At 44.7% G+C, this 24513-nt stretch overlaps 1 protein-coding gene across 1 annotated transcript; it reads left to right on the top strand.

The window, feature by feature from the left end:
• Positions 1–525: 525 nt before the first annotated feature.
• LOC146649682 (NACHT, LRR and PYD domains-containing protein 14-like) lies at positions 526–24297 on the top strand. The gene is made up of 10 exons (XM_085386303.1): positions 526–649; positions 5376–6931; positions 14556–14806; positions 18147–18320; positions 20054–20230; positions 20523–20696; positions 20815–20988; positions 21202–21375; positions 23045–23218; positions 24184–24297. Exons 2-10 carry the CDS (start codon positions 5567–5569, stop codon positions 24191–24193), a joined length of 2673 nt encoding a protein of 890 aa, XP_085242429.1. The 5' UTR covers positions 526–649; positions 5376–5566; the 3' UTR covers positions 24194–24297.
• Positions 24298–24513: the final 216 nt, after the last annotated feature.

Here is a 24513-nt window from a genome sequence, read left to right as displayed (position 1 = left end):
ACTCCACTAACTGCATGTCTTTGGACTGTTAGAGGAAGCCAGAGTACTGGGAGAAAACTCGACAAGGGGAAAATTCAGTTTCGAATGGCCCTTAGCAATGGGTCAGACACTCCATGCTCCCGAAGCCCAACAGGACTTCTTCTTCAGTCTGATGGTTTCCTTCATCTCTGGTGTGTGTAGGTGTGTCCTACTCTATGTGCTAGAAATTTTATGTTCCAGGAAGTGTGAGTTTAACCACATTTCCATGTAGCACATCCAACTATACTCATATCCATTCTGGGTCTTAAATAAGGCTCCAGGCTTGTTCTTGAAAGCTTGCATTTTTCCCCTCTCAATTAAATTAGTCTCTGCAGCCTTTCCATGCTTTGTGATTGGCTCCAACAGCGAACTACAGACTGATCATGACCGTGATATATATTTGTCAGTGCTAGTATCAAATTTTAGCACTTCTGGCTTTACTGTGCTTTGTTTTGATCAGAATAATTGTTCCGTGGTTTTCACAGTGTGGAGGAGCAGATGTCCTGCTGTACTTCCTATCAGGATTTTAAAAAGGATCTGGTCTCTACCAGCTGTGGATGCAGACAGTCCATCACCTTGCACCAGTCTGCTTCATTAGAAGGCTCTTCAAGCATTCAGAGAAACTATGAAAGTAAGCTCTGTCTGATTATTTCATTTCTGAAAGCTGGACTTTGTCACGGCGGGGTGCGCCGATGTGTGCGGAAACAGGACCCAAAAGCAGATGATGACGAGGAATAGTAATGATTAACAGAAAAGTGAACCTTTATTGCGATGACGGCAGGAAATGAACCAAGAGACCAAAGCAAACAGGCAAAACACTAAGAAACAAAACACTGAACTGACAAAACACTAAGAAACAAAACACTAAAGGTACTAAGACCAAAAACTATAACTATGATCGAGGTGGAAAAATAAACAGGCTATGACTATGACTCTGGTGAGAATAAACAGACGAACTGACAATGGCATGAAGAAAACAAAAGGCTTAAATACAGACATGAGGTGATCAGGGGAAGTGGCGACACATGAGGAAACAGCTGACTGACATGAATCTAATGACAGGACCAGGAGGAGTGAAACTAAATACAATGACCAAAGAACACATGACACTGTCAGAATAAAACAGGAAACACTAAAACTAGACATGACAATACAAACTTAACATACCAAATACGTGATGAATAATGCAAGAACTCAAACAGAAAACCCAGGAACAATAACTGCCTAAACTAAAGGCAAATAGGAAATAACACAAAACTAACAACATCTCAAAAAATAAGAACAATACAAAGAAAACTCAAAGTGCTGGGTCGGAGACCCAGCCTGTGACAGAGCCCCCCCCCTTAAGGGCGGATTCCAGACGCCCTAAAACCTCAAAAAACAAAACCAAAAACAACCCACCAAGGGCGGGCGGTGGGGGTCCAGGACGGAGGGCCAGAAACAAGGCCAAAAAAACAAAAAACGTCCATCAAAATCACAGGAGCGCAGGGAACAGTTCATGACTCCTCAGGGGGCCGACCCGGAGGGTGACGGTCCAGAAAGTCATAGTTCATGTGATCAGGGGGCCGGCCCGGAGGCCGACGGCACAGAAGTCCATGGTCGAACAGTTCCGGGGGCCGTCCGTGCGGACGGCAATGGTGGCGACATGGAAACCGTTCAGGGGGCCGACCGTGCGGACGGCAATGGTGGCGACATGGAAACCGTTCAGGGGGCCGACCGTGCGGACGGCAACGGCGTAGAAACAGTTCAGGCGGCCGACCGTGCGGACGGCAACGGCGTAGAAACAGTTCAGGCGGCCGGCCGTGCGGAAGGCGGCGGCGGCGCCCAAGTGTCAGGCGTACCGGCCGAGGCTTGGAGGGCACAGGACCAGGTGACGCTAAAGCAGAGGCTGAGGCCGGACCAGGCGACGCTGAAGCACAGGCAGAGGCCGGACCAGGCGACGCTGAAGCACAGGCAGAGGCCGGACCAGGCGACGCTGAAGCACAGGCAGAGGCCGGACCAGGCGACGCTGAAGCACAGGCAGAGGCCGGACCAGGCGTAGCAGAAGCACAGGCAGAGGCCGGACCAGGCGTAGCAGAAGCACAGGCAGAGGCCGGACCAGGCGTAGCAGAAGCACAGGCAGAGGCCGGACCAGGCGTAGCAGAAGCACAGGCAGAGGACGGACCAGGCGAGGCCGAAGACTCTGACGAGGACGGACCAGGCGAGGCCGAAGACTCTGACGAGGACGGACCAGGCGAGGCCGAAGACTCTGACGAGGACGGACCAGGCGAGGCCGAAGACTCTGACGAGGACGGACCAGGCGAGGCTGAAGACTCTGAGGCTGAAGACGAGGCCGGACCAGGCGAGGACGAAGACTCTGAGGCTGAAGCCGAGGCCGGACCAGGCGAGGACGAAGACTCTGAGGCTGAAGCCGGAGCCGGACCAGATGGAGCAGGAGCAGCTGATGCCGGAGCCGGACCAGGTGGAGCAGGAGCAGCTGATGCAGAAGCCGGACCAGGCGAGGACGAAGACTCTGAGGCTGCGGCTGACGAAGCACAGGCTGGAGCTGCGGCTGACGAAGCACAGGCTGGAGCTGCGGCTGACGAAGCACAGGCTGGAGCTGGTCCTGGCGTAGCAGAGGCAGAACCAGGTGACAGTGAGGCAGCCACAGGTGGTGAAGCAGAAGGTGGCCAGACGGGCTCCTCAGGCCCTCCAGCTGACGAAGCATGAGGCTGAACGGGCTCCTCGGGCCCGCCAGCAGACGTGGCGTGAGGCTGGACGGGCTCCTCGGGCCCGCCAGCAGACGTGGCGTGAGGCTGGACGGGCTCCTCGGGCCCGCCAGCAGACGTGGCGTGAGGCTGGACATGGCGAGGCTGATGTGGTTCTCCTGAACCTTCAGCAGACGAGACATTAAGCTGGCTGGGTTCTCCCGAACCTTCAGCAGACGAGACATTAAGCTGGCTGGGTTCTCCCGAACCTCCAGCAGACGAGACATTAAGCTGGCTGGGTTCTCCCGAACCTCCAGCAGACGAGACATGAAGCTGGCTGGGTTCTCCCGAACCTCCAGCAGACGAGACATTAAGCTGGCTGGGTTCTCCTGAACCTCCAGCAAATGAAGCATGAAGCTGGCTGGATTCTTCTGAACCTCCAGCAGACGAAGCATGAGGCTGGCTGGGTTCTCCTGAACCTCCAGCAAACGAAACATGAGGCTGGCTGGGTTCTCCTGAACCTTCAGCAGATGAAGCTGGCTGGGTTCTCCTGAACCTCCAGCAGACGAAACATGAGGCTGGCTGGGTTCTCCTGAACCTCCAGCAGACGAAACATGAGGCTGGCTGGGTTCTCCTGAACCTCCAGCAAATGAAGCATGAAGCTGGCTGGGTTCTCCTGAACCTCCAGCAGACGAAACATGAGGCCGGACGGGCTCCCCGGGCCCTCCGGCTGACACTGAAATTGGCTGCACCAGCTGTACCTCCGTCTCCGGCTCCAACCCGGCCTGGATAGCAGTCCCACAGCAGCTTAGCTGAGCCTGATGGCTAGCTTTTCCAGGGCAAACAGTCTCTGTATAGCCAGGTTGCGTTTGTGATACGGGGCGTCGGTGGCGCGCACGCCGCTTTTTCTTAGGAGTGGGAGACGGCGGAGCGATGGGCAGAAGTCCCTGGTAACTCCGAGGTCCCCCGAGAGCCAGTCGAGTTCCCCGGAAAGAGTGCTCGTGCTCCGGAATGAGCCACGGCTTCCACCGGAGCTCCTCCTCCAAGAGAGCGCAGAATATAGACTGGCGCTCGTCGTCGTCCAAGTCTATGGTGTGCGGCGCTTCCTCGCGCTGAACTGTGACAGGAGTATGGCGAGACTGTGATGAGGGCGTGGAAACTGGTGAGCTGAGAGGTGGTGACGCTGCGGCGAATCTCAGCGAACCGACACGAACACACTCAGGTTCCGGAGGCAGCAATGGAGACGACTGATTGTGGGGTTGTTGTGACTGGTGGGTGCTGGAAGCCATTTCCTGACTCGACAGTCCCTGGGCCTGCAGCATCTCCTTTATCCTCGTAAAGGCATCAACTATGGCAGGTGAGTCCGGGAGCTGGAGAAGGCGGGGATCCCTCTCCATAATAGCTTCAGCAGCGTTAATCATTACCAGCTTGCTCTTCAAATCGGGCGCTGTGAGGACGCGGTTGAGGATCGCTTGGATCTGAGCCATCTCCTCCAGACACTCGGTGAGAGCAGAGTCTGCTGGGTCCATGACTGGTCAGTTCGTTCTGTCACGGCGGGGTGCGCCGATGTGTGCGGAAACAGGACCCAAAAGCAGATGATGACGAGGAATAGTAATGATTAACAGAAAAGTGAACCTTTATTGCGATGACGGCAGGAAATGAACCAAGAGACCAAAGCAAACAGGCAAAACACTAAGAAACAAAACACTGAACTGACAAAACACTAAGAAACAAAACACTAAAGGTACTAAGACCAAAAACTATAACTATGATCGAGGTGGAAAAATAAACAGGCTATGACTATGACTCTGGTGAGAATAAACAGACGAACTGACAATGGCATGAAGAAAACAAAAGGCTTAAATACAGACATGAGGTGATCAGGGGAAGTGGCGACACATGAGGAAACAGCTGACTGACATGAATCTAATGACAGGACCAGGAGGAGTGAAACTAAATACAATGACCAAAGAACACATGACACTGTCAGAATAAAACAGGAAACACTAAAACTAGACATGACAATACAAACTTAACATACCAAATACGTGATGAATAATGCAAGAACTCAAACAGAAAACCCAGGAACAATAACTGCCTAAACTAAAGGCAAATAGGAAATAACACAAAACTAACAACATCTCAAAAAATAAGAACAATACAAAGAAAACTCAAAGTGCTGGGTCGGAGACCCAGCCTGTGACAGACTTCTTGTGTTGTTCAGGTATTAAAAGCTAAAATAAAATCTGGTGTCTTGCCAAATGAGCAAAGGACAAAGCACAAAATATACCCAAAGGGCCTTTATTCTTAACAAATTGAATTCTAAAAAAAAGAACAACAATTCAAGTGCATCAGCAACTATAGTGGCTTGTCTTCTTCTAGTGCATTGCATAAAGCTCACTCACAAATGCACAGCTGAAATGGTCCAAATCCATAAATGGTAAGGAAAACCAATAGACTTTATCCGTTAGGCCTGCAAAGTCATTCAGCATTCAACTACACCAACCAGCCTAGAGGGACTGGTTTGGTCCAAAAATCTGAGGCGTAGCCCTCCCCCTTGGTCTGGTTGAGAAGAAACTTCCTTTTCCCTGTCTCTCCCCGTCCATTTTTCTATAACATCCAGTTATAATATATATTTTGCTTTATGTTCATTGATTTTCATTCTTTTAGCAGATAGTCGTCTGCTGCAGAAGTTGTTAGACAAACATAAGGCTAATCTGGAGAGGAGATGTAAATGTTTGACTGAAGAAACAGGAAGTGGAACCCTATTTAACAGGATCTTCACTGAGCTCTACATCACAGAAGGACAGAGTGAAGAGGTTCATACCCAACATGAGGTGTGGCAGCTGGAGACAGTTTCCATGAACAAGGCCCTCCATGACACTCCAGTCAGCTGTCATGACATTTTTAAAGCCTTGCCTGACCAACAGAGATGCATCAGAGTGGTTCTGACGAATGGCATTGCCGGCATTGGAAAAACTTTCTCAGTGCAGAAGTTCACTCTGGACTGGGCAGAAGGTTTGGAGAACCAACGTGTCAGTGTGGTGATTCTGCTTTCATTCAGGGAGCTAAACCTGATCAGAGATGACCGGTACAGTCTTCTGGACCTGCTCCATGTTTTCCATCCAACATTACAGAAGGTCACAGCAGAGCAGCTCACTGTCTGCAAACCTTTGTTCATCTTTGATGGCCTGGATGAAAGCAGACTTTCATTGGATTTCACTAAAGGGAAGCTTGTGTCTGATGTCACACAGAAGTCATCAGTCAGTGAACTGCTGACAAACCTCATCAAAGGGAATCTGCTTCCCTCAGCTCTCATCTGGATAACTTCCCGACCTGCAGCAGCCAATCAGATCCCTCCGATATGTGTTGACAGGGTGACAGAAGTACGAGGCTTCACTGACGCCCAGAAGGAGGAGTACTTCAGGAGGAGATTCAGTGATGAAGAGGTGTCCAGCAAATTCATTTCCCACATGAAGACATCCAGGAGCCTTCACGTCATGTGTAGAATCCCAGTCTTCTGCTGGATCACTGCTACAGTCCTAGAGCACATGTTGACTACAGAGCAGAGAGGAGAGCTGCCCAAGACACTGACTGACATGTACTCACACTTCTTGCTCGTTCAGACAAAGAGACAGCACAAGTACCATGAGGGATATGAGACGAGTCCACAAGAGCTGACAGAGGCTGACAGTGAAGTTCTTCTGAAGCTGGGGAGGCTGGCCTTTGAAAATCTTGAGAAAGGAAACATAATGTTCTACCAAGAAGACCTGGAGCAGTGTGGTCTGGATGTCACAGAGGCCTCAGTGTACTCAGGAGTTTGTACAGAGATCTTCAAACGAGACTGTGTGATATTCCAGAAATCAGTCTATTGCTTTGTTCATCTGAGTATTCAGGAGTTTTTGGCTGCAGTCTACATGTTTCACTGTCATACTAACAGAAAAACAGAAGTGCTGAAGCATTTTCTAGGGAATGGTGAACATGTTTATTGTGGTGACATCTCGTCTTTAGATGTCTTTCTGAGCAGAGTCATGCAGAAATCCCTCCAAATTAAAAATGGACACCTGGACCTGTTGGTCCGATTCCTTTATGGTCTCTCTCTGGAGTCCAACCAGAGACTCTTACGAGGTCTGCTAGGCGAGACAGAGAGCACTCCAGAAATTATACAGCGAATCATCAGCAACCTTTGCAAGATAACCAATGAGAATACCTCTCCTGACAGATGTGTAACCCATATCAACTACTCCCTGTCACATGACCCACGTCAGCTGATTTGAGGTCCCTCTTCTGATTGGCTCCTCCCACGTCGCGGCAACTCTGAAAACCGGCTGTGGAGGGATACTTCCGGGTTCGACTCCTGCTGTGGCTGTGAGCTTATGGCATTTAGAACGGTGTTGGAAAACAAAGCGTTTTCTCCCCTCAATTCATCTTTAAACTTTAAACTCAGCGGTCAGGTTTTTTTTCCCCCTTTGAATTGATCTTCTTCATATTGAAGTGGCGAGCCGGTAGGACCATTCTTTCTTTTCCCCCTCTTAGCCGTCTTTGGATTACGGACATATTTCCCCCTTGTATGAAGCTGGACCCTAAGGAGGAATACCTTAAAAGTGAACTTTAAAAAGAAAAGGACCAAAAAAAGGACTCTTAGCAAAAGGACTCTTGCACAGAAAAATCACAGCACTGATTTATTATTTAATTGTGGACATTTACGTTGTGTGTTGTGTTAATTATTTTGTTCCATTTCCCCTTTCCCCTATTTATTCAATATATTTTTGGTACAAGACATTGCAGTTTTTGGTCTCATCATTCACACCATCTGGGCTCCATAAAGAACTATTTCTTCTGCGCGTCAGTCAGTAAATTCATCCATTGACATAAACTAGTCCTTAAATAACTTAGCGTTACACGTGGCGAACCAGCCAGGAGCCTGATGGGTGAATGAGTGGGGTTTTTTTGTGTTATTTGATGTAATTTGATATTCAGTATTTTCTGTGGTTTTGATAAGGTCCGCGACAAGAAAAAATGAAGTTTATTCAGGAAAGTGGGGTCAATGTTGCACATTCTGTCATTGTTTCTGGTGCCACGAACACTGAGAAAGATGAGGAAATTCTTGATTATTTGAAACAATACGGTCGTATAAAAACGGTTATTTTCGTGGATGACGCAAATAGTGTTTTTTACAAAAACCTGATCGTTGAATATTGTGATAGTTCTGCGTTAACTGCTCTTAATACGGTTTTCCCATATACTCATCAGTCAAAGAATCACTCGGCTTTGACTTTTTGTGTAAGATCGCTTGCCGCAGAATGCACAGCCACAGGAGGAGTCAGGACCCCTGCAGATTACCTCGGCGAGCTCAAGCAACTTGCACGCCGCAGCGGCAGGGATTTTCCAGATATTCTGCGGGAAATGATGGGACAAATTAGTGAGCATCTGGAAGGAATCGAACAAGACAGTGACTTAGAGGGAGCCTCAGTCCAAATTGTGGAGCCTGCATCATCTCTGCCTGGCCAGCAGGGGTCGTTGTCTGGACACTCCACAATCCCTGAGACAGCTACCAGCAATCCCTCACCTGACCAACAAGGGTCACTGCCACATCCACAAAGATTTTCACTGTCACAGACTGAAATGAACCCCCCAGAAATACAAAAAGTAGTGGTGGAGCATGTTGTAAAAACAGACACCGTACCTGCATTCAGACTTCGTCCTTTCTCTGGGAAGATCCCCAAACCAGCCAACGAAACAGATTATGAGACCTGGAGATCTCACATTGAACTGCTGTTAGCAGATCCAAATTTGGCACCTCTACAGATCACTCGTCGCATCCTTGAAAGTTTGCTACCTCCAGCAGCAGATGTTGTGAAAGGGCTGGGCTCAAACACAATTCCATCCATCTATTTAAAAGTGTTGGATTCTGCTTTTGCTTTAGTACAAGATGGTGAAGAGTTGTTTGCTCAATTCCTGAATACGTTACAGGACCCGGGTGAGAAACCCTCTGCTTTTTTGCAACGTTTACAACTCACATTGAACACTGTGATGAAAAGAGGTGGTATCTTGTCTTCAGACTTCAACAAACATTTACTCAAGCAGTTTTGTCGAGGATGCTGGGATAGCGATATCCTAAACAAACTACAGTTGGAGAACTTGAGGAGCGATCCCCCATATTTTGCAGAGCTCCTCCTACTGCTTCGAACTGAGGAGGGTAGACAGCTGGCCAAGGAGAATCTCATGAAGAAGCACCTAACTGCATCCAAGCCTCGTGCCGCTGTTCATTCACAGAGCACATGTGCTTGTAGCCATTCAGACACCAAGGCTATTAATGAGCTGAAGCAACAGATGCAGAAACTGCAGAGTCAAATGGCTGCTCTTCTCTCACAGAAATCTCAATTCTCCAAGCCAGCACCACCTCAACTCAGATCAGCACAACCAAGACCCTGCAGCAGTGCAACCAGTTCCCGGCCTAGAGCAGGCTACTGCTTTAAATGTGGAGAGGATGGGCACATGTCAGCAGGATGCGCCAGCCCTCCGAACCCGACACTGGTTCTGAAAAAGAAGAAACAACTTGAAAAAAGACAGCAGGCTTGGGACAGCAATCACAAATCGTCAAACTAGAGGCAGTCTCTGTGGAGGGACAGACGGAGGCTGCAGTCGACCCATGTCCCAGTTACAAGCAGGATGGACATTCCATCACATTGCCTAAAGGACTCATTGGAACCAGAAGCACAGCACAGGTCACGATTGGAGGAACTGTATTCAACTGCCTGTTAGACACTGGGTCTCAGGTAACCACCATCTCTCACTCCTTCCACCATGATTATCTTTCTGACCATGAAATACAACCTCTGAAAAATCTCCTGGAGATAGAAGGAGCAAATGGCCAAGCTGTTCCATACCTTGGTTATGTGGAGCTGAACGTCACTTTCCCTCCCGACTTCTTGGGTTCCACCACAGCTGTTGACACACTTGCCCTGGTAGTTCCTGATGTCCAATCAGCTCAACAGCCGTCAATACTGATTGGTACGAATACTCTGGACTTGGCATATGAGAAAGCATTCTCAGACCAACAACCCTCCAATCCAGCGCCACATGGATACAGAGCGGTGCTGAAAATCCTTGAGCAACGATACAGACTGGCCAACAGTAACCATCACGGAATCATCAAGCTGCACACTGACGGACCACAGACCATCCCAGCTGGAAAAACTGTTGCCTTGGAGGGGTTAATTTGCGGACGCTGCCTCCAGGCCGAGAAGGCTGTGTTGGTGGAACATCCAACTTCGTCACCTCTGCCAGGTGGCTTAATGGTCCCGTCTTGTGTCATGGATTTCCCTTCTCACCAGCCATACCACTTACCTGTGGTAATCTGCAACCAGTCTGATCATGATGTAACCCTCCCAGCCAAAGCCATCATTGCGGAGATCAGTGCCATTCAGTCTATTCAGTGTCAGGAAAGGAGTCATGACAGTATGCCTCCTAACCCTGTGACCTCTGGGTTAAACTTCAACTTTGGTAACTCCCCCTTAACACCGGAATGGAAGAGTCGTATTACTGAGAAGTTAAACGCCCTCCATGATGTCTTTGCAAAACACGACCTTGACTTTGGGAAAACCAACAAAGTGAAACATCAGATCAAGCTCTCTGACCCTACTCCCTTCAAACAGCGCCCAAGACCAATCCATCCTCAAGATCTGGATGCGGTGCGCCAACACCTGAAGGAGCTGGTTGACTCTGGGGTCATCAGAGAGTCAGAGTCACCTTTTGCATCACCCATTGTCGTGGTGCGAAAGAAGAATGGGAGTGTGCGGCTCTGCATTGATTACCGGAAACTAAATCTGCAGACCATCAAAGATGCATATGCATTGCCAAAGTTGGAGGATACTTTTACAGCTCTCTCTGGATCAGAATGGTTTTCAGTCCTTGACCTTAAATCTGGTTATTATCAGATTGAAATGGAGGAGGAAGACAAGAGCAAAACAGCATTTGTATGTCCACTTGGATTCTATGAGTTCAACAGAATGCCCCAGGGAGTCACAAACGCACCCAGTACCTTCCAACGACTAATGGAAAAGTGCATGGGAGAAATGAACTTGAAAGAAGTCTTGGTCTTCATTGACGACTTGATTATTTTTGCACCAACGCTTGAAGAGCATGAGAGGAGACTACTGAAAGTCCTTCACCGTTTGAAGGAATTTGGACTCAAGCTCTCAGTTGAAAAGTGCATGTTTTTCCAGAAATCCGTTAAATACCTGGGGCATGTTGTGTCAAAGGATGGTGTGCAGACAGATCCAGATAAAATCGAGACACTTAAGTCCTGGCCGATTCCAAAGAATCTTAAAGAACTTCGCTCTTTCCTGGGTTTCGCAGGATATTACCGTAGGTTCATCCAAGGCTACTCTAACATCGTTAAACCTTTGCATGACCTTACTGCTGGATATCCTCCATCACAGCGGAAACTCAGAGCCACCTTCAAGCGAGAGCAATATTTGGATCCTAAGGAACCACTTGCCAGTCGCTGGACTCCTGCATGTCAACAAGCCTTTGACACAATTATCAAAAAACTCACGACAGCACCAGTACTTGCTTTCGCCGATCCCCAGAAGCCTTACCTTCTCCATACAGATGCTAGTTCTACTGGGCTAGGAGCTATTCTGTACCAGGAGCAACAAGGACAAAACCAGGTGATTGCTTATGCGAGTCGGGGTCTGTCGAGGTGTGAGTCCAAATATCCAGCTCACAAACTGGAATTTCTGGCTCTCAAGTGGGCTGTTACGGAGAAGTTTCATGACTATCTCTACGGCACCAACTTCACTGTCATTACTGACAGCAACCCACTCACCTATCTACTTACCTCTGCTAAATTAGATGCCACCAGTTACCGTTGGCTCTCTGCTCTTTCTACATTTTCATTCAAAATCATGTACAGATCTGGTAGGCAAAATCCAGATGCTGATGCTCTCTCTCGCAGGCCACATGGAGAACTCTCCAATGACCAGATGTCTCAAAAGGAGAGGGAGAGAATTCTCCGATTTGCCCAACATCATCTGGATCAGTCTTCCTCAATTTCCATCGATCAACACACAGTCAAGGCCCTTTGTGACCGGCAGCTCGTTTATAGTATGGCTGAAAAGATGTCCACCACCGCACTCATCCAGTCACTAACTGCCCATGCCGACAGTTTGCCTGACAGCTTCGTCAACGACACTCAGTTTGCACCTCCTGTTGTTCCTCAGCTGACGAATGCTGAAATCGCTGAGAGACAGAGGGAAGACCAGACCCTGAGGCATGTCATATTGCTGCTAGAGACTGGGGAAAGCCCACCTCCCGTCTTGCGGGATGAACTCCCAGAACTGCCCCTTCTACTCCGAGACCAACATCGCCTGGAGCTCCAAAACGCCATTCTCGTGAGGAGGAGGCAAGTTGGGGACCAGCTCTATCACCAGTTAGTGTTACCTCAGAAATTTCGGGCTGAAGTACTGTCAGAACTGCATGACCAGATGGGTCATTTGGGCATCGAACGTACTCTTGACCTCGTACGTCGAAGATTCTACTGGCCAAAAATGGCCAATGATGTGTGGAATAAAGTGAAGACATGTGAGAGATGCACCAAACGAAAAGCCTTACCTGAAAGAGCGGCACCCCTGGTGAACATTCGAAGTTATCAACCTCTGGAACTGGTTTGCATGGACTTTTTATCACTGGAACCCGACAGGAGCAGAACCAAAGACATCCTGGTAATAACAGATCACTTTACCAAGTACGCTGTCGCTGTCCCCACTCCAAACCAAAAAGCAAAGACTGTCGCCAAATGTCTCTGGGACAATTTTCTGGTTCATTATGGTATCCCAGAAAAGCTCCATAGTGATCAAGGACCAGACTTTGAGTCACGCACAATAAAAGAACTCTGCAAAATGGCTGGAATTCACAAAATAAGAACTACACCATACCATCCACGAGGAAATCCAGTCGAGCGCTTTAACAGAACACTCCTGAATATGCTCGGAACACTCACCACAGAAGAGAAAACTCACTGGAAAGATTTTGTTAAGCCCTTGGTCCACGCATACAACTGCACCCGGAGTGATGTTACTGGCTACTCACCCTATGAGCTCATGTTTGGTCGACAACCTCGCCTCCCGATTGACCTGGTCTTTGGACTGCCTGTGGATGGCAATCAACTGACTCATTCGCAATATGTCCAGAACCTGAAGTCAAATCTAGAAAAGAGCTACAAAATTGCCATTGGCAATGCGGAGAAGCTCATGGAAAGAAACAAGAGCCGTTTCGACCAACATATCACCCCCTCTGAACTGGACGTTGGTGACAGGGTGCTGGTACGTAATGTGAAACTCCGAGGCAAACACAAAATCGCAGACAAATGGGAACCAGACATCTATGTGGTGGTAAAAAGAGCAGAAAATCTTCCAGTGTACACTGTCCGACCGGAGAACAAATCCAAACCGATTCGTACTCTACACAGAGATCTCCTATTACCATGTGGATTTTTGCCGCATTCCACTAGAACCAACCGAACAACTGTAAAACCAACCAGGAAGCAGTCATTCAACCCTTCTGATGAGGACTGTGCACAACCTCAGTCAGACGATGAGGATGAAATGATACCGCATCAATGGTATGATCCTGTATCAGAGCCTCTGCAATTCACCACTGTCCACAATCTGCCAGAACCGTCATCCGCCGTTCCAGCCACTGAACCTTTACCATCTGATACACCAGTCTGTGAACCTGCTACGCTCCCTTTGCCTCCTCTTGAGCCAGCAGAGAGCGAAACCCCTGACTCAGAAACCCCCGTCAAGGAGGAAGCTCCTGATACTGTGGAATCAGAGGACAGTCTGTCCTCTGCTGAACCTACCAATGTTGAATTGCGGACTGAGTCCAGTATGTCCTCTGCTGCTGATCTACCATCTAACTCTGACACCTCCAGCTCTGAACTAGAACCTCTGAGAACATCAACTCGGACCAGGAAACCTCCGGACCGGTTACAATACTCTACGCTTGGTCAGCCCATCTTGAAGAGTATTCAGGCACTAGTCCATGGCTTAACCACTGCCTTTACTCATGCACTGGAGGATGAAGAGGACCATCTGCTTACTGCCACTGAACAACCTGTCATCCGGACCCAACCACCATGTACAGGGACGTACATGAGATCGAGGGGGGAACCTGTAACCCATATCAACTACTCCCTGTCACATGACCCACGTCAGCTGATTTGAGGTCCCTCTTCTGATTGGCTCCTCCCACGTCGCGGCAACTCTGAAAACCGGCTGTGGAGGGATACTTCCGGGTTCGACTCCTGCTGTGGCTGTGAGCTTATGGCATTTAGAACGGTGTTGGAAAACAAAGCGTTTTCTCCCCTCAATTCATCTTTAAACTTTAAACTCAGCGGTCAGGTTTTTTTTCCCCCTTTGAATTGATCTTCTTCATATTGAAGTGGCGAGCCGGTAGGACCATTCTTTCTTTTCCCCCTCTTAGCCGTCTTTGGATTACGGACATATTTCCCCCTTGTATGAAGCTGGACCCTAAGGAGGAATACCTTAAAAGTGAACTTTAAAAAGAAAAGGACCAAAAAAAGGACTCTTAGCAAAAGGACTCTTGCACAGAAAAATCACAGCACTGATTTATTATTTAATTGTGGACATTTACGTTGTGTGTTGTGTTAATTATTTTGTTCCATTTCCCCTTTCCCCTATTTATTCAATATATTTTTGGTACAAGACATTGCAGTTTTTGGTCTCATCATTCACACCATCTGGGCTCCATAAAGAACTATTTCTTCTGCGCGTCAGTCAGTAAATTCATCCATTGACATAAACTAGTCCTTAAATAACTTAGCGTTACAGATGCATCAACATCTTCCATTGTCTGATGGAAATGAATGAACTCACGGTACATCAGGAGATCTTGGAGTTTCTGAAGTGCAAAAACGGATCAGAGAAGGAGCTCTCTGAGATCCACTGCTCAGCTCTGGCCTACATGCTGCAGATGTCAGAGGTTTTGGATGAGTTTGTCCTGAAGAAGTATAACACATCGGATGAGGGACGAAGGAGACTGATTCCTGCTGTGAGGAACTGTAGAAAGGCTCAGTGAGTAAATATCTGATTAACATTGTAAATCAATGTAAATTTGTAGCTAAGGTGTTCAAAAGTTCTTACTATAATCCTCACATTGTTCTTTCTTATAATTCCATTTTTTCTATTGCAAACAATACACTGGTTAGATTTTCACAGATGCTGTTGAGCTGCTCTGAAAATGTTGTTTGTTTTTTAAGTAAGAATTACTGTAACAATGCATTGTAACGACGCATTACTGTTTGCTTACAAACTTTAACTAATTACGACCACAGTAAATAGACTAAATGTGAAATTGCACTAAAATCTTCAGGTCTGAGAGAGACTGAGGAGAATTATTGTTTCATGTTACACATGTTAACACAAATCTCTATCCCAGGGGTAGGGAACATTAGTCCTCGAGAGCCGGTGTCCTGCAGGTTTTAGATCTCACCTTGGGTCACCACACCTGAATCAAATGATTAGTTCATTACCAGGCCTCTGGAGAACTGCAAGGCATGTTGAGGAGCTAATTTAGCCATTTAAATCAGCTGTGTTGGATCAAGGACACATCTAAAACCTGCAGAACACCGGCACTCGAGGCCTGGAGTTCCCTACCCCTGCTCGATCCTAATGAGGACACAGTTAACAACTTTATTTAATGTCTGTGTTTTTGTTGTTAATGTTTAAGCATAGCATCAAAAACAAAAAACAAAGATGAAATCTTGTGCAAAGAGACTTAAAATAGGCATATTGATTGTACCTAGAAATTGAGGTTACAGTGCTACAAGCCTAACTGCTCATCAATATTGATTGATTGATTGATTGACGCAGCACGGTGGCACGGTGGTTAGCATTGTTGCCGCACAGCAAGAAGGTCCTGAGTTCAATTCCAACACCAGGCCGGGGTCTTTCTGTGTGGAGTTTGCATGTTCTCCCCGTGTTTGCATGGGTTCCCTCCGGGTACTCCGGCTTCCTCCCACTGTCCAAAGACATGCAGCTTGTGGGGATAGGTTAATTGGATAATCCAAATTGTCACTAGGTGTGAATGTGCGAATGAATGTGAGTGCGAATGGTTGTCTGTCCCTTCTGTCCCTGTGTGTTGGCCCTGCGACAGACTGGCGACCTGTCCAGGGTGTACCCTGCCTCTTGCCCTATGACAGCTGGGATAGGCTCCAGCGCCCCCCGCGACCCTGAAAAAGGATAAGCGGAAGCGAATGGATGGATGGATGGATGGATTGATTGATCATACTTTATTCATCCCGAGGGAAATTGGGTTAAGGCTGCCAGCTGTGGCAGCGTCATCTTACCCTTCCAACCATACATACATTACACAAACATCACATGGGGAAGACAGGTCAGAGGGGTATAACATGGAAAAAGCACAACATGAGGAAAGATAAGGAGAAAAAAATAACTCCCCCAGACTGAGCTGCAATAGGGAGATCAGTTTGAGAACAGAAAAAAACACCTCTCCACATAGCATGAAAAAACTCTTAATACACCAAAGAAACACATGACAAGCAACAGGGGTGGGTAAAGGGTGAGAGACAGCCAATGTAGACAGTACATCCGGGCCTGCAGCCTATGCGCTGTTCTCCTTGATCCACTGTCAGCATCGGAGGGGAATAAGTGTCGAAGGCGTTTGGAGCGGGAGGGGGGTGAGTGTACTGTACATCTATATGTGTATATATATATGTGTGTGTGTGTGTGTGTGTGTCCAGAGTTCAGCTGAGACAGTGTCCTTCGCCCTGCCAGGCTAAGTAAACAGTCTTCCAGCTAGGGCTGGGCGATATATCGAGTTTTTTAAAAATATCGATATATTTTTAGACGAGATATAAGATGTGACAAAATCCTTTATATCGATATAGTCTATGTTACGTTATAATTATACTTGTGGAGCCACAAGTTTGCCTCTCTTTCGTCCACTTTTGTCTCTATGCAACGTTACTCCGCCTCGCCTCTCTCCTTCACTGAACACAACTCCCCCTCCTCCCCCATTGCTTCACCTACAGGCAGCGACAAGATGGACACGGCAAATCTCCTTTAACGAGTTACTGCGCATCGCCCCGTCGGTGGGGCTGGACGGCGTTAACGTGTTAACGAGCTAACCACGTTAACGCCGTGCAGCCCCTCCTAAAATCCTTTCATTCTCTCAAAAGTTGGCAGCGTGCCTTATGTATGAATTCTGGTTGTGCTTGATGACCGCAAACCGATTTGAAGTGGTACAAGGTGTGCAGAAATCTGTCAAAAAATGTTTCAGTACAACTTTGGTAAGCTACGGAGCTGCACCACTTGATGGATTGTCGGAGCATTACGGCTACAGAGGAACCTCGGGGAGTGATACGTACTGTGCTTCAACGTAATATTACCATATTGTGTGTGTAAATGGCACCTATTCAGAGACATGGTTACAAAGCGGATTTCAAACTCCAGGCTGTCAGTCACGCAGGAGAAGTTGGGAACAGAGCAGCTGAGAAATCTGGCTTTGTTATTATGCTCAGCGTCTTTTAGTTTACATTTTGACTGCACAATTGTGAGCTCTTTGTTATGCATAAAAACAACATTGTTTTATTTTATTTATGGAGCATTATTATTTAATAAATGCTCATAATTTAGTTTTGAGTAATTTTTTCATGTACATCTATGCTGTATGTTAATAAAAGTGCCTGTGTGACATCTGGGACACCGCTTTGACTAAGAACTCTCTTTTTGTTCTTACTTTATGGCTTTAAAAAAATATCGAGATATATATCTTATATCGCCATCCAGCTAAAAAATATCGAGATATGAATTTTGGGTCATATCGCCCAGCCCTACTTCCACAGTCGTTATCAGGGTGTTTTTGTTCAGCTCCAGCCTTGAGACCGCAGCTGGCGCCAAAGGGGTATCCGCATGAAGTGATGGTGTTTTTTTTTCTTTAGTGCGAACAACTCATATGAATTTCAAAGCTGTTCTAACAGTCCAACACTGGTCTCTCAATCTCCCGTTGGAGAGCCGTGAGCTTCTCCATGATGTTATCAAACTTACGTTCCGTGGTCTCGTCATTCTTGTGCTCAAAGAGCCGATTCTGAGAACTCACGAACGCAGTGAGCTTCTCCAAGATGTGATCCAATTTGCGCTCAGAGGTGTTATTCCGATTTTATTGGTACTACTTGAACTCCGCCTCTGGCTGCACATCGTATACTTCACTAGGTTTGTGTAAGCATTCTGTCTGCAGATGTGTGGAAAGAGCTGATATTAATTTGTCTCTGTCTGGATTCAGTTTGCACCATTGTGCTCTTTTTCTTTTGTTCAATAACATCTTACTTTGGAACATGCCACACAAAACACTAGTTCTTTATAATAACTTGTTCTGTAATATGTGTCATCACAGACTTTCTGGCTGTAAACTGTCAGAGACTCACTATGCAATCGTGGCCTCAGCTCTCATGTCCAACCCCTCCCACCTGACAGAGCTGAACCTGAATGGAAACAACCTGCAGGGTTTAGAATCAAAAAACCTTTTTGCTGCTCTGGAGAGTCCAAACTGCAGACTGGAGACTCTGAGGTTAGTTCACTGATTACTATTTCTGAAGATATTTCAATAAATTGAACTGTAAAGCTTTCCCCTTATAACCTGACTCTAGAGCTGTCAGATGGAGTGACCCATCTTTTTCCAGTTCCTTTACGGTATGTTGGTTTTGGGTATCCAGGACTCGAATTTCGGCACCAGATTGTGCACATAGTTTAATAGGTTAAATCCTACACTCTACATTACCTGATGCAATGCCATGTGTCAGGTTGTCTTGCCTTTAGTTTCTTCATGTGGTGTTCTGCACTAACAGCTCCCATACAGACCTCCATACTCAGAGACTGAGAAAGTATATATACAAGGGGAAGATTAGGGAGTGGAGACAGCTGGGAAACATGGTGGAACAAATTAGACATAAGAGGAAAGGGAAGCAAACCTAACGTTATACACAAGAGACAAGGACTATCAAAAGGAAAGAGGAAACCTGACAGACACAGTACTCAAAACTTAAAACAATGATATTTTGTTTTGTGATTTTATTTGCTGGGGTGCTGGAATTTATTTTACATTTTTTTAATTTAATACTCAAATGTTTTTTAAATGTATCCATCACAAATTTCTGAAATTAATTTTTATGCTAAGACCAGTTAAATATTCAACTCAGTCAATAGTTTTAAAGATATACATGTTTAATCATTAACTCAAATTTTAGAGTGCAAAATAAAGGCCAGAAAGTAAATTGACAGACCAACCAAAATATATTTTGAAAGGTATTCTGTATGTATGAGTATGCACCAGGAGGGGAATAGATAAGAACTAAAACTGGCTTCATAAACATGGTTGATAAATAATCTGGATTGAAAAATTGCAGCCACTCCTCCTCAACCTGTGCTTTTTTATTCTAGGGTCTACCTTAGAATATAAATTGCCTTGAGGTGACTGTTTTTGTGGTTTGGCTCTGTATAAATAAAATCTAATTGAACTGGACTAAATTTGAGGATTCTGAAAGTTAGTTGAACTCAGTATACTGATTTATACAAACTAAATTTTCATCATACCATAACCAGGTTTCTGTAAGGCAGAAAAAATCAATATGTTGAACAATTATTAAATCATTTACTCACAGTAACTTAGAGAGATCTAATGTTTAATAGTCCACATTTAATTGTTTTAGTTTTTGAAGCAGTTTAGGGTGTTATATTATTATTTTTTAATATGCTCATTTTTGGTTTGTTTGATGATGATCTGAGAGCAGACACAGTCTCTGTGGGGATAAAATAAAGAGGGAAACTTCAGAGAGGTGTGTGAGACTGCAACTCTCTTTCCTGGTACCAAATCAGGATGATCACTTTGTTATTAATTTGACCAAATGATGAAATGATGTGATAGAAATGATGTCATTTATATCTAAAGTAGGATGAATGCCAGCTTTCCCCACAAGACCGGTTTTTCCACAGAAAGCTTCACAATTCTCTATGAAACCCATGTCTATTATTTTTTTCACAAAGGACTAGGTTGGTGTGCATAATATTGTTTGAATAATAGGTCAGTGTAATATTAAAACTAAAGAGATCATTTAAAATCACTTTATATTTAAAGTATGACAAATATGCAATTAAAAAAATAAAATAGGAAGGGGCCAAACACCTTTTCACGCTCTGACCAAACATGAGTGTAAAAGTGAAAGTGAAAGAAAGACAGATACTAAGTACTCGTTTGATTGAGAGAAGGTAAAAATATTATAATAACGTGTTTTATTCCCGATTCAGTTTGGAGAGCTGCAGTTTGTCAGCAATCAGCCATGTTGCTCTATTCTCTGCTCTGAAATCAAACCCCTACCATCTGAAAGCTCTGGACCTGAGCTACAACAACAACCTGGATGATTCAGGACTGAAACAGCTGTGTTGTTTTCTGGAAAGTCCACACTGTAGACTGGAGTCTCTGAGGTTAGGTCATTTACTCTCTGTTACTATTATAAATTTCATTATTAATTCATTTCCATTGTGTAGCATCCATTTAAAAATCAACGTTTTATTGGAATATAAATTGCTCTGTGGTCACTAAAGACTAGTGTTGGGCACAGATATTAAAATGAATAGCCACTGTTAGTTATTAAATTAAATAAATGTTTCATATGCCTGCTAAACAGTCACATCCGTATACAGAAGATTCCCTGAACTTCAAATTACCAACCTTTCCACATCTAATTTGTTTATTATTGTTTTATTCGTTACTTAGATTGGAGCTCAGCGGTTTGTCACCGAAAAGCACTGTTGCTCTGGTCTCAGCTCTGAAGTCTAACCCCTCCCATTTGAAAAAATTGGACCTGGCCTTTAATGACCTGCAGGATTTAGGCGTGAAACAACTATATGGTTTTCTGGAGAGTTCAAACTGTAGACTGGACATTCTGAGGTCAGTTAACCTATTCTGTGACTACTGATAAACCTAAATTTGATAGACTTCCATGAGTTCCATGTATAAATGACCAAAATATACTGTATGTTATCTGCATGTTTTATTCTCTATTTAGATTGGAGCTCTGCAGTTTTTCAGAGATTGGCTGTGCTTCTCTGGTTTCTGCTCTTAAATCCAATCCCTCCCACCTGAAACATCTGGACTTGGGTGGAAACGCGATTCAGGATTCAGGAGTGAAGCAGCTGTGTGGTTTTCTGGAGATTCCTCTATGTAGATTGGAGACTCTGATGTCAGTTTGCTTACTGTCTGCTATCACAAAATCTTATAATTTATGTGTATAGTATAGTTAATTTCCTCCTTCAAAACTGAGGAAAATGATAATGATTAATGAATAAGAAATTCTTACTGATGAGGGAAAGTATGGTTTATGTGCAAATTTAAAAACTGTCCATATGTGGCTGAATTGTATCTGATTTTATCCACATTTTTTTTCTTTGTTCAGTCTGTGGTGCTGCAGTTTGTCAGAGATCAGCTGTGCTACTCTGGTCTCTGCTTTAAGGGCCAACCCCTCCAATCTGAAATATCTGGACTTGGGTGTAAATAAGCTGCAGGATTCAGGAGTGAAGCATCTCTGTGGTTTTTTGGAGATTCCTCTTTGTAGACTGGAGACTCTGAGGTCGGTTCACTTTCTGTAATTCTCTAATACATAATTACATTATGGATACACACAGATACAAAGAAAATCAGAAATTAGGGATTGCTCATTTAATAAGGACAAATAATGTTTAGCTAAATCAGAATCGTTAGAATCTTTTTTTATATTGTCATTATGCAAAAAACACACTGATATTATATGCTGTTCTATTCAATGCAAAGAAAAACAAGGAAAGCAAAGAAAGCAATCTATTCATAACAATATAGAAATAGAAAATAAGAGTTTCTAATAAATAAATACAGTATAAGCATGATTAAATATGTACATATTTAACCTCCTAAGACCTGAAATCTTCCATGGCATGCATTTTTGATTTCTCTCTTTGATTTCTGATTTCTCTTTTGTTTCTAAGAAAAATGAGCACCACATATGAGGATATTCGTTTTAAATTTCGATAGAACAGTAGCAGTATAATGTCCTCGTAAGTGGATATCAGGCCCTTGTAAAGCAAAATTGAGTATTTTGGTCTAAATAACCCAAAATGTGATGTCCACATATGTGGACGCCAGGTCCTAGGAGGTTAATATGTACATATTAACATATGTAGATATGTGTGTGTGCTTGATTATTGATTGCACAAGTTTGAGAAGTGGACATACAACCCTAACAACATACAACTGATAGAGTTGTTTCGGTGGGTGCGAGTGCAATCATGGGTGTAGCGTATACAGTAGGGGACTTAGCACACATCCCTGTTTTAAGTTGACGTTGAGGCTGAGTGTTGGGGAGAGGTGAGACCCTACTGTGACTCTATGTGGGTGAGTTTCTGAGAAAGCCACTAATGCAGAGGCAAATGAAGTGTGGGAGGCTAACGTTGAAAAGTTTTGTTATCAGTCTCTTAAGGATGATTTTGTTGAATGCCAAGCTGACGTTGATGAAAAGAAGCCTGGCATAAATATCCTTGTATTCCAGATGGGTCAGGGTCCTGTTTAGAGCTGTGGCTATGGCATCGTCTGTTGATCTCTTATCCCTGCATGCAAACTGGTGTTGTCGAATATGGGTGGAAGTCCTTGGATGATATAACTTTTGGCCAGTTTCTCAAAAGAAGTGGTTCATGTTCTGAACTTGAGTGACAACAACCCGAAGCACAGCGTCACTATCAACAGCATTGGGTCTGGGTTTGTAGTTAATAAGTCAGCCACAGCCGACTCAAGTTGTTGCTGTGGAGGTAGTCCTCAATTTTATTATTATAATCCAGCCTGGCCTGTCTGATGCCCTTTTTTAGATTTACTCTGGCTGAACTGTACAGTTCCACATGACCAGACTTGAAGGCAGTGTTTCTGTTCCTCAACAGGGTCCTAACTGCACTTGCCTTCCAAACCTTTGGTTGGCATACACCCAGATGCCGTGGTGATGGTGTCTGTGCAGTACTAGATATAGCAGAGTATAGATGTGGTGTACTCCTTCTGGTAGGCAGGCTGGTAACATAAACAAGGATATTTGGTCCAACTAGCACAGGTGGGGTGTTGTTATGGTGCTGTATCCTTGTTTAATGTTGGAGTAGACTTTATTCAGTAGCTTTTCCCACGTGCAGTACAGTTTACATACTGACAAAAATTGGGGAAGTAACCTGAACACATTTGATATAATTTATCACTGATTATATGTAGATGTTTTATTGTTTATCCAGTCTGAGGAGCTGCAATTTGTCAGTGATCAGCTGTGCTGCACTGGTTTCTGCTCTGAGGTCCAGTCCTTCACATCTAAGAATCCTGAACCTGAGTGACAACAACCTGCAGGATTCAGACGTTAAGCAACTCTCTAAACTTGTGAGGAGTCTACACTATAAACTGGATACCCCAAGGTTAGTAAAGGTTGATTGGTATTGTACTAAACACAGTTATTATGAAAGGTCAACACATATATAATCAAAATTTTCTTGTAAATCTCTATCATCCAAGTGTTGGCTTTGAATTAAATTAGTTATTAACTAACTAATTAATTATTTTACTTTTTTCCTTTATTTGGCTTTCATTTATATCTTGTGTAAATGTTATTATTTAGTTCCAATCTATAGCACTTAGCATCAGCTATGTTTGTTTTAAGGTTCTTTATAAATAAAAATGATGATGATGATGGCTTGACATTAAATATCTCCCTCTGCCGGTTTTGCAGCCTACTGTAGCTTTTGTTGTGAGCATGTGTTTGAGTTGTTGTAAAGATGATTGCTGTTTTTGTGTTCAAGTCTAAGGATATAAACTTGGATTGTAGCTGACAGTCTTATAAGATTTAAAGAAACAGGTTCTCATTCATCAGAGTGTGGGAGCATAAATCTGCGGACTGTTGTTCAGAGAACCACTGTTACATTTAATAATCTAGTATCTGCATCTAGTCTTCATACAGAGCAGAAGTTCTTTTGAAGTTCAGAGTTGCATTTGCATTTTTTTCCCCGTCAGTGGCTTCATCTAGATATATTCAGTGAGAGCCTGCATGTTTATTTATTAGCTGATGAGATGTTCATTAATGCACAGAAACTCTTTGTTTCATTTAAACAGCAAGAATCTCATCATTAAAGTGCAATGAAGTATTAAAGATTCTCATCGGTTCATTTCCACTGTGAATTTGAGTGAAACAAACTTGATGTAGAAATTCTGTGTGAAGTTCAATATATTCACTCCAACATCTTAACATGAGAGCTGAGAGGACAGCGGTTACACCGCACATTTGCTCCTCTGCTGCATGTTTTACTGGAGGTGCTTCATCAACAAAGCGAATAAACGGAGTTTCCGTAAACAAAATATTAATCTCCGGTTCTTCTCTGATTTACAGCTGGGAATGATGATCTTGGCAATGGTGACAGTGTATGTGAGTGGATGAGCTGTGTCCTGATCATCCCGAGAGACTGAAGCAGCAGCAACGTGTGCGTTACTGGGAGGTGAAATGGAGAGTTAAGCTTCATCCAAAGAGAAGAAGTCTAGATGACTGTTAGTGCTGGAGCGTGAACTCTTCTAAGAGTATGCTAAGTGTATTCTTCTAACAGCTGCACTGAAGAAAAAACGCATCAAGGGGGAAAGGGACACAGTTATTATTAAGGGGGAAAGGGACACAGTTATTATTATTATTATTATTATTAGTAGTAGTAGTAGTAGTAGTACTATT

This window comes from Rhamphochromis longiceps, linkage group LG17 (genome assembly GCF_057381845.1).
Source record: "Rhamphochromis longiceps isolate RC_006_pf linkage group LG17, R_longiceps_female_GT1.1, whole genome shotgun sequence".
Classification (NCBI taxonomy): Eukaryota; Metazoa; Chordata; class Actinopteri; order Cichliformes; family Cichlidae; genus Rhamphochromis; species Rhamphochromis longiceps.
This window is presented reverse-complemented; position numbering and strand designations above follow the sequence as displayed.

Excerpts from the sequence above, each read along its gene's own strand:
- LOC146649682 (XM_085386303.1), top strand. The coding sequence starts at position 5,567 with ATGAACAAGGCCCTCCATGACACTCCAGTCAGCTGTCATGACATTTTT. Across the intron at positions 20,231-20,522 it reads TGTAGACTGGAGTCTCTGAG|ATTGGAGCTCAGCGGTTTGT; the intron begins GTTAGGTCATTT and ends TTCGTTACTTAG. Across the intron at positions 21,376-23,044 it reads TGTAGACTGGAGACTCTGAG|TCTGAGGAGCTGCAATTTGT; the intron begins GTCGGTTCACTT and ends TTGTTTATCCAG.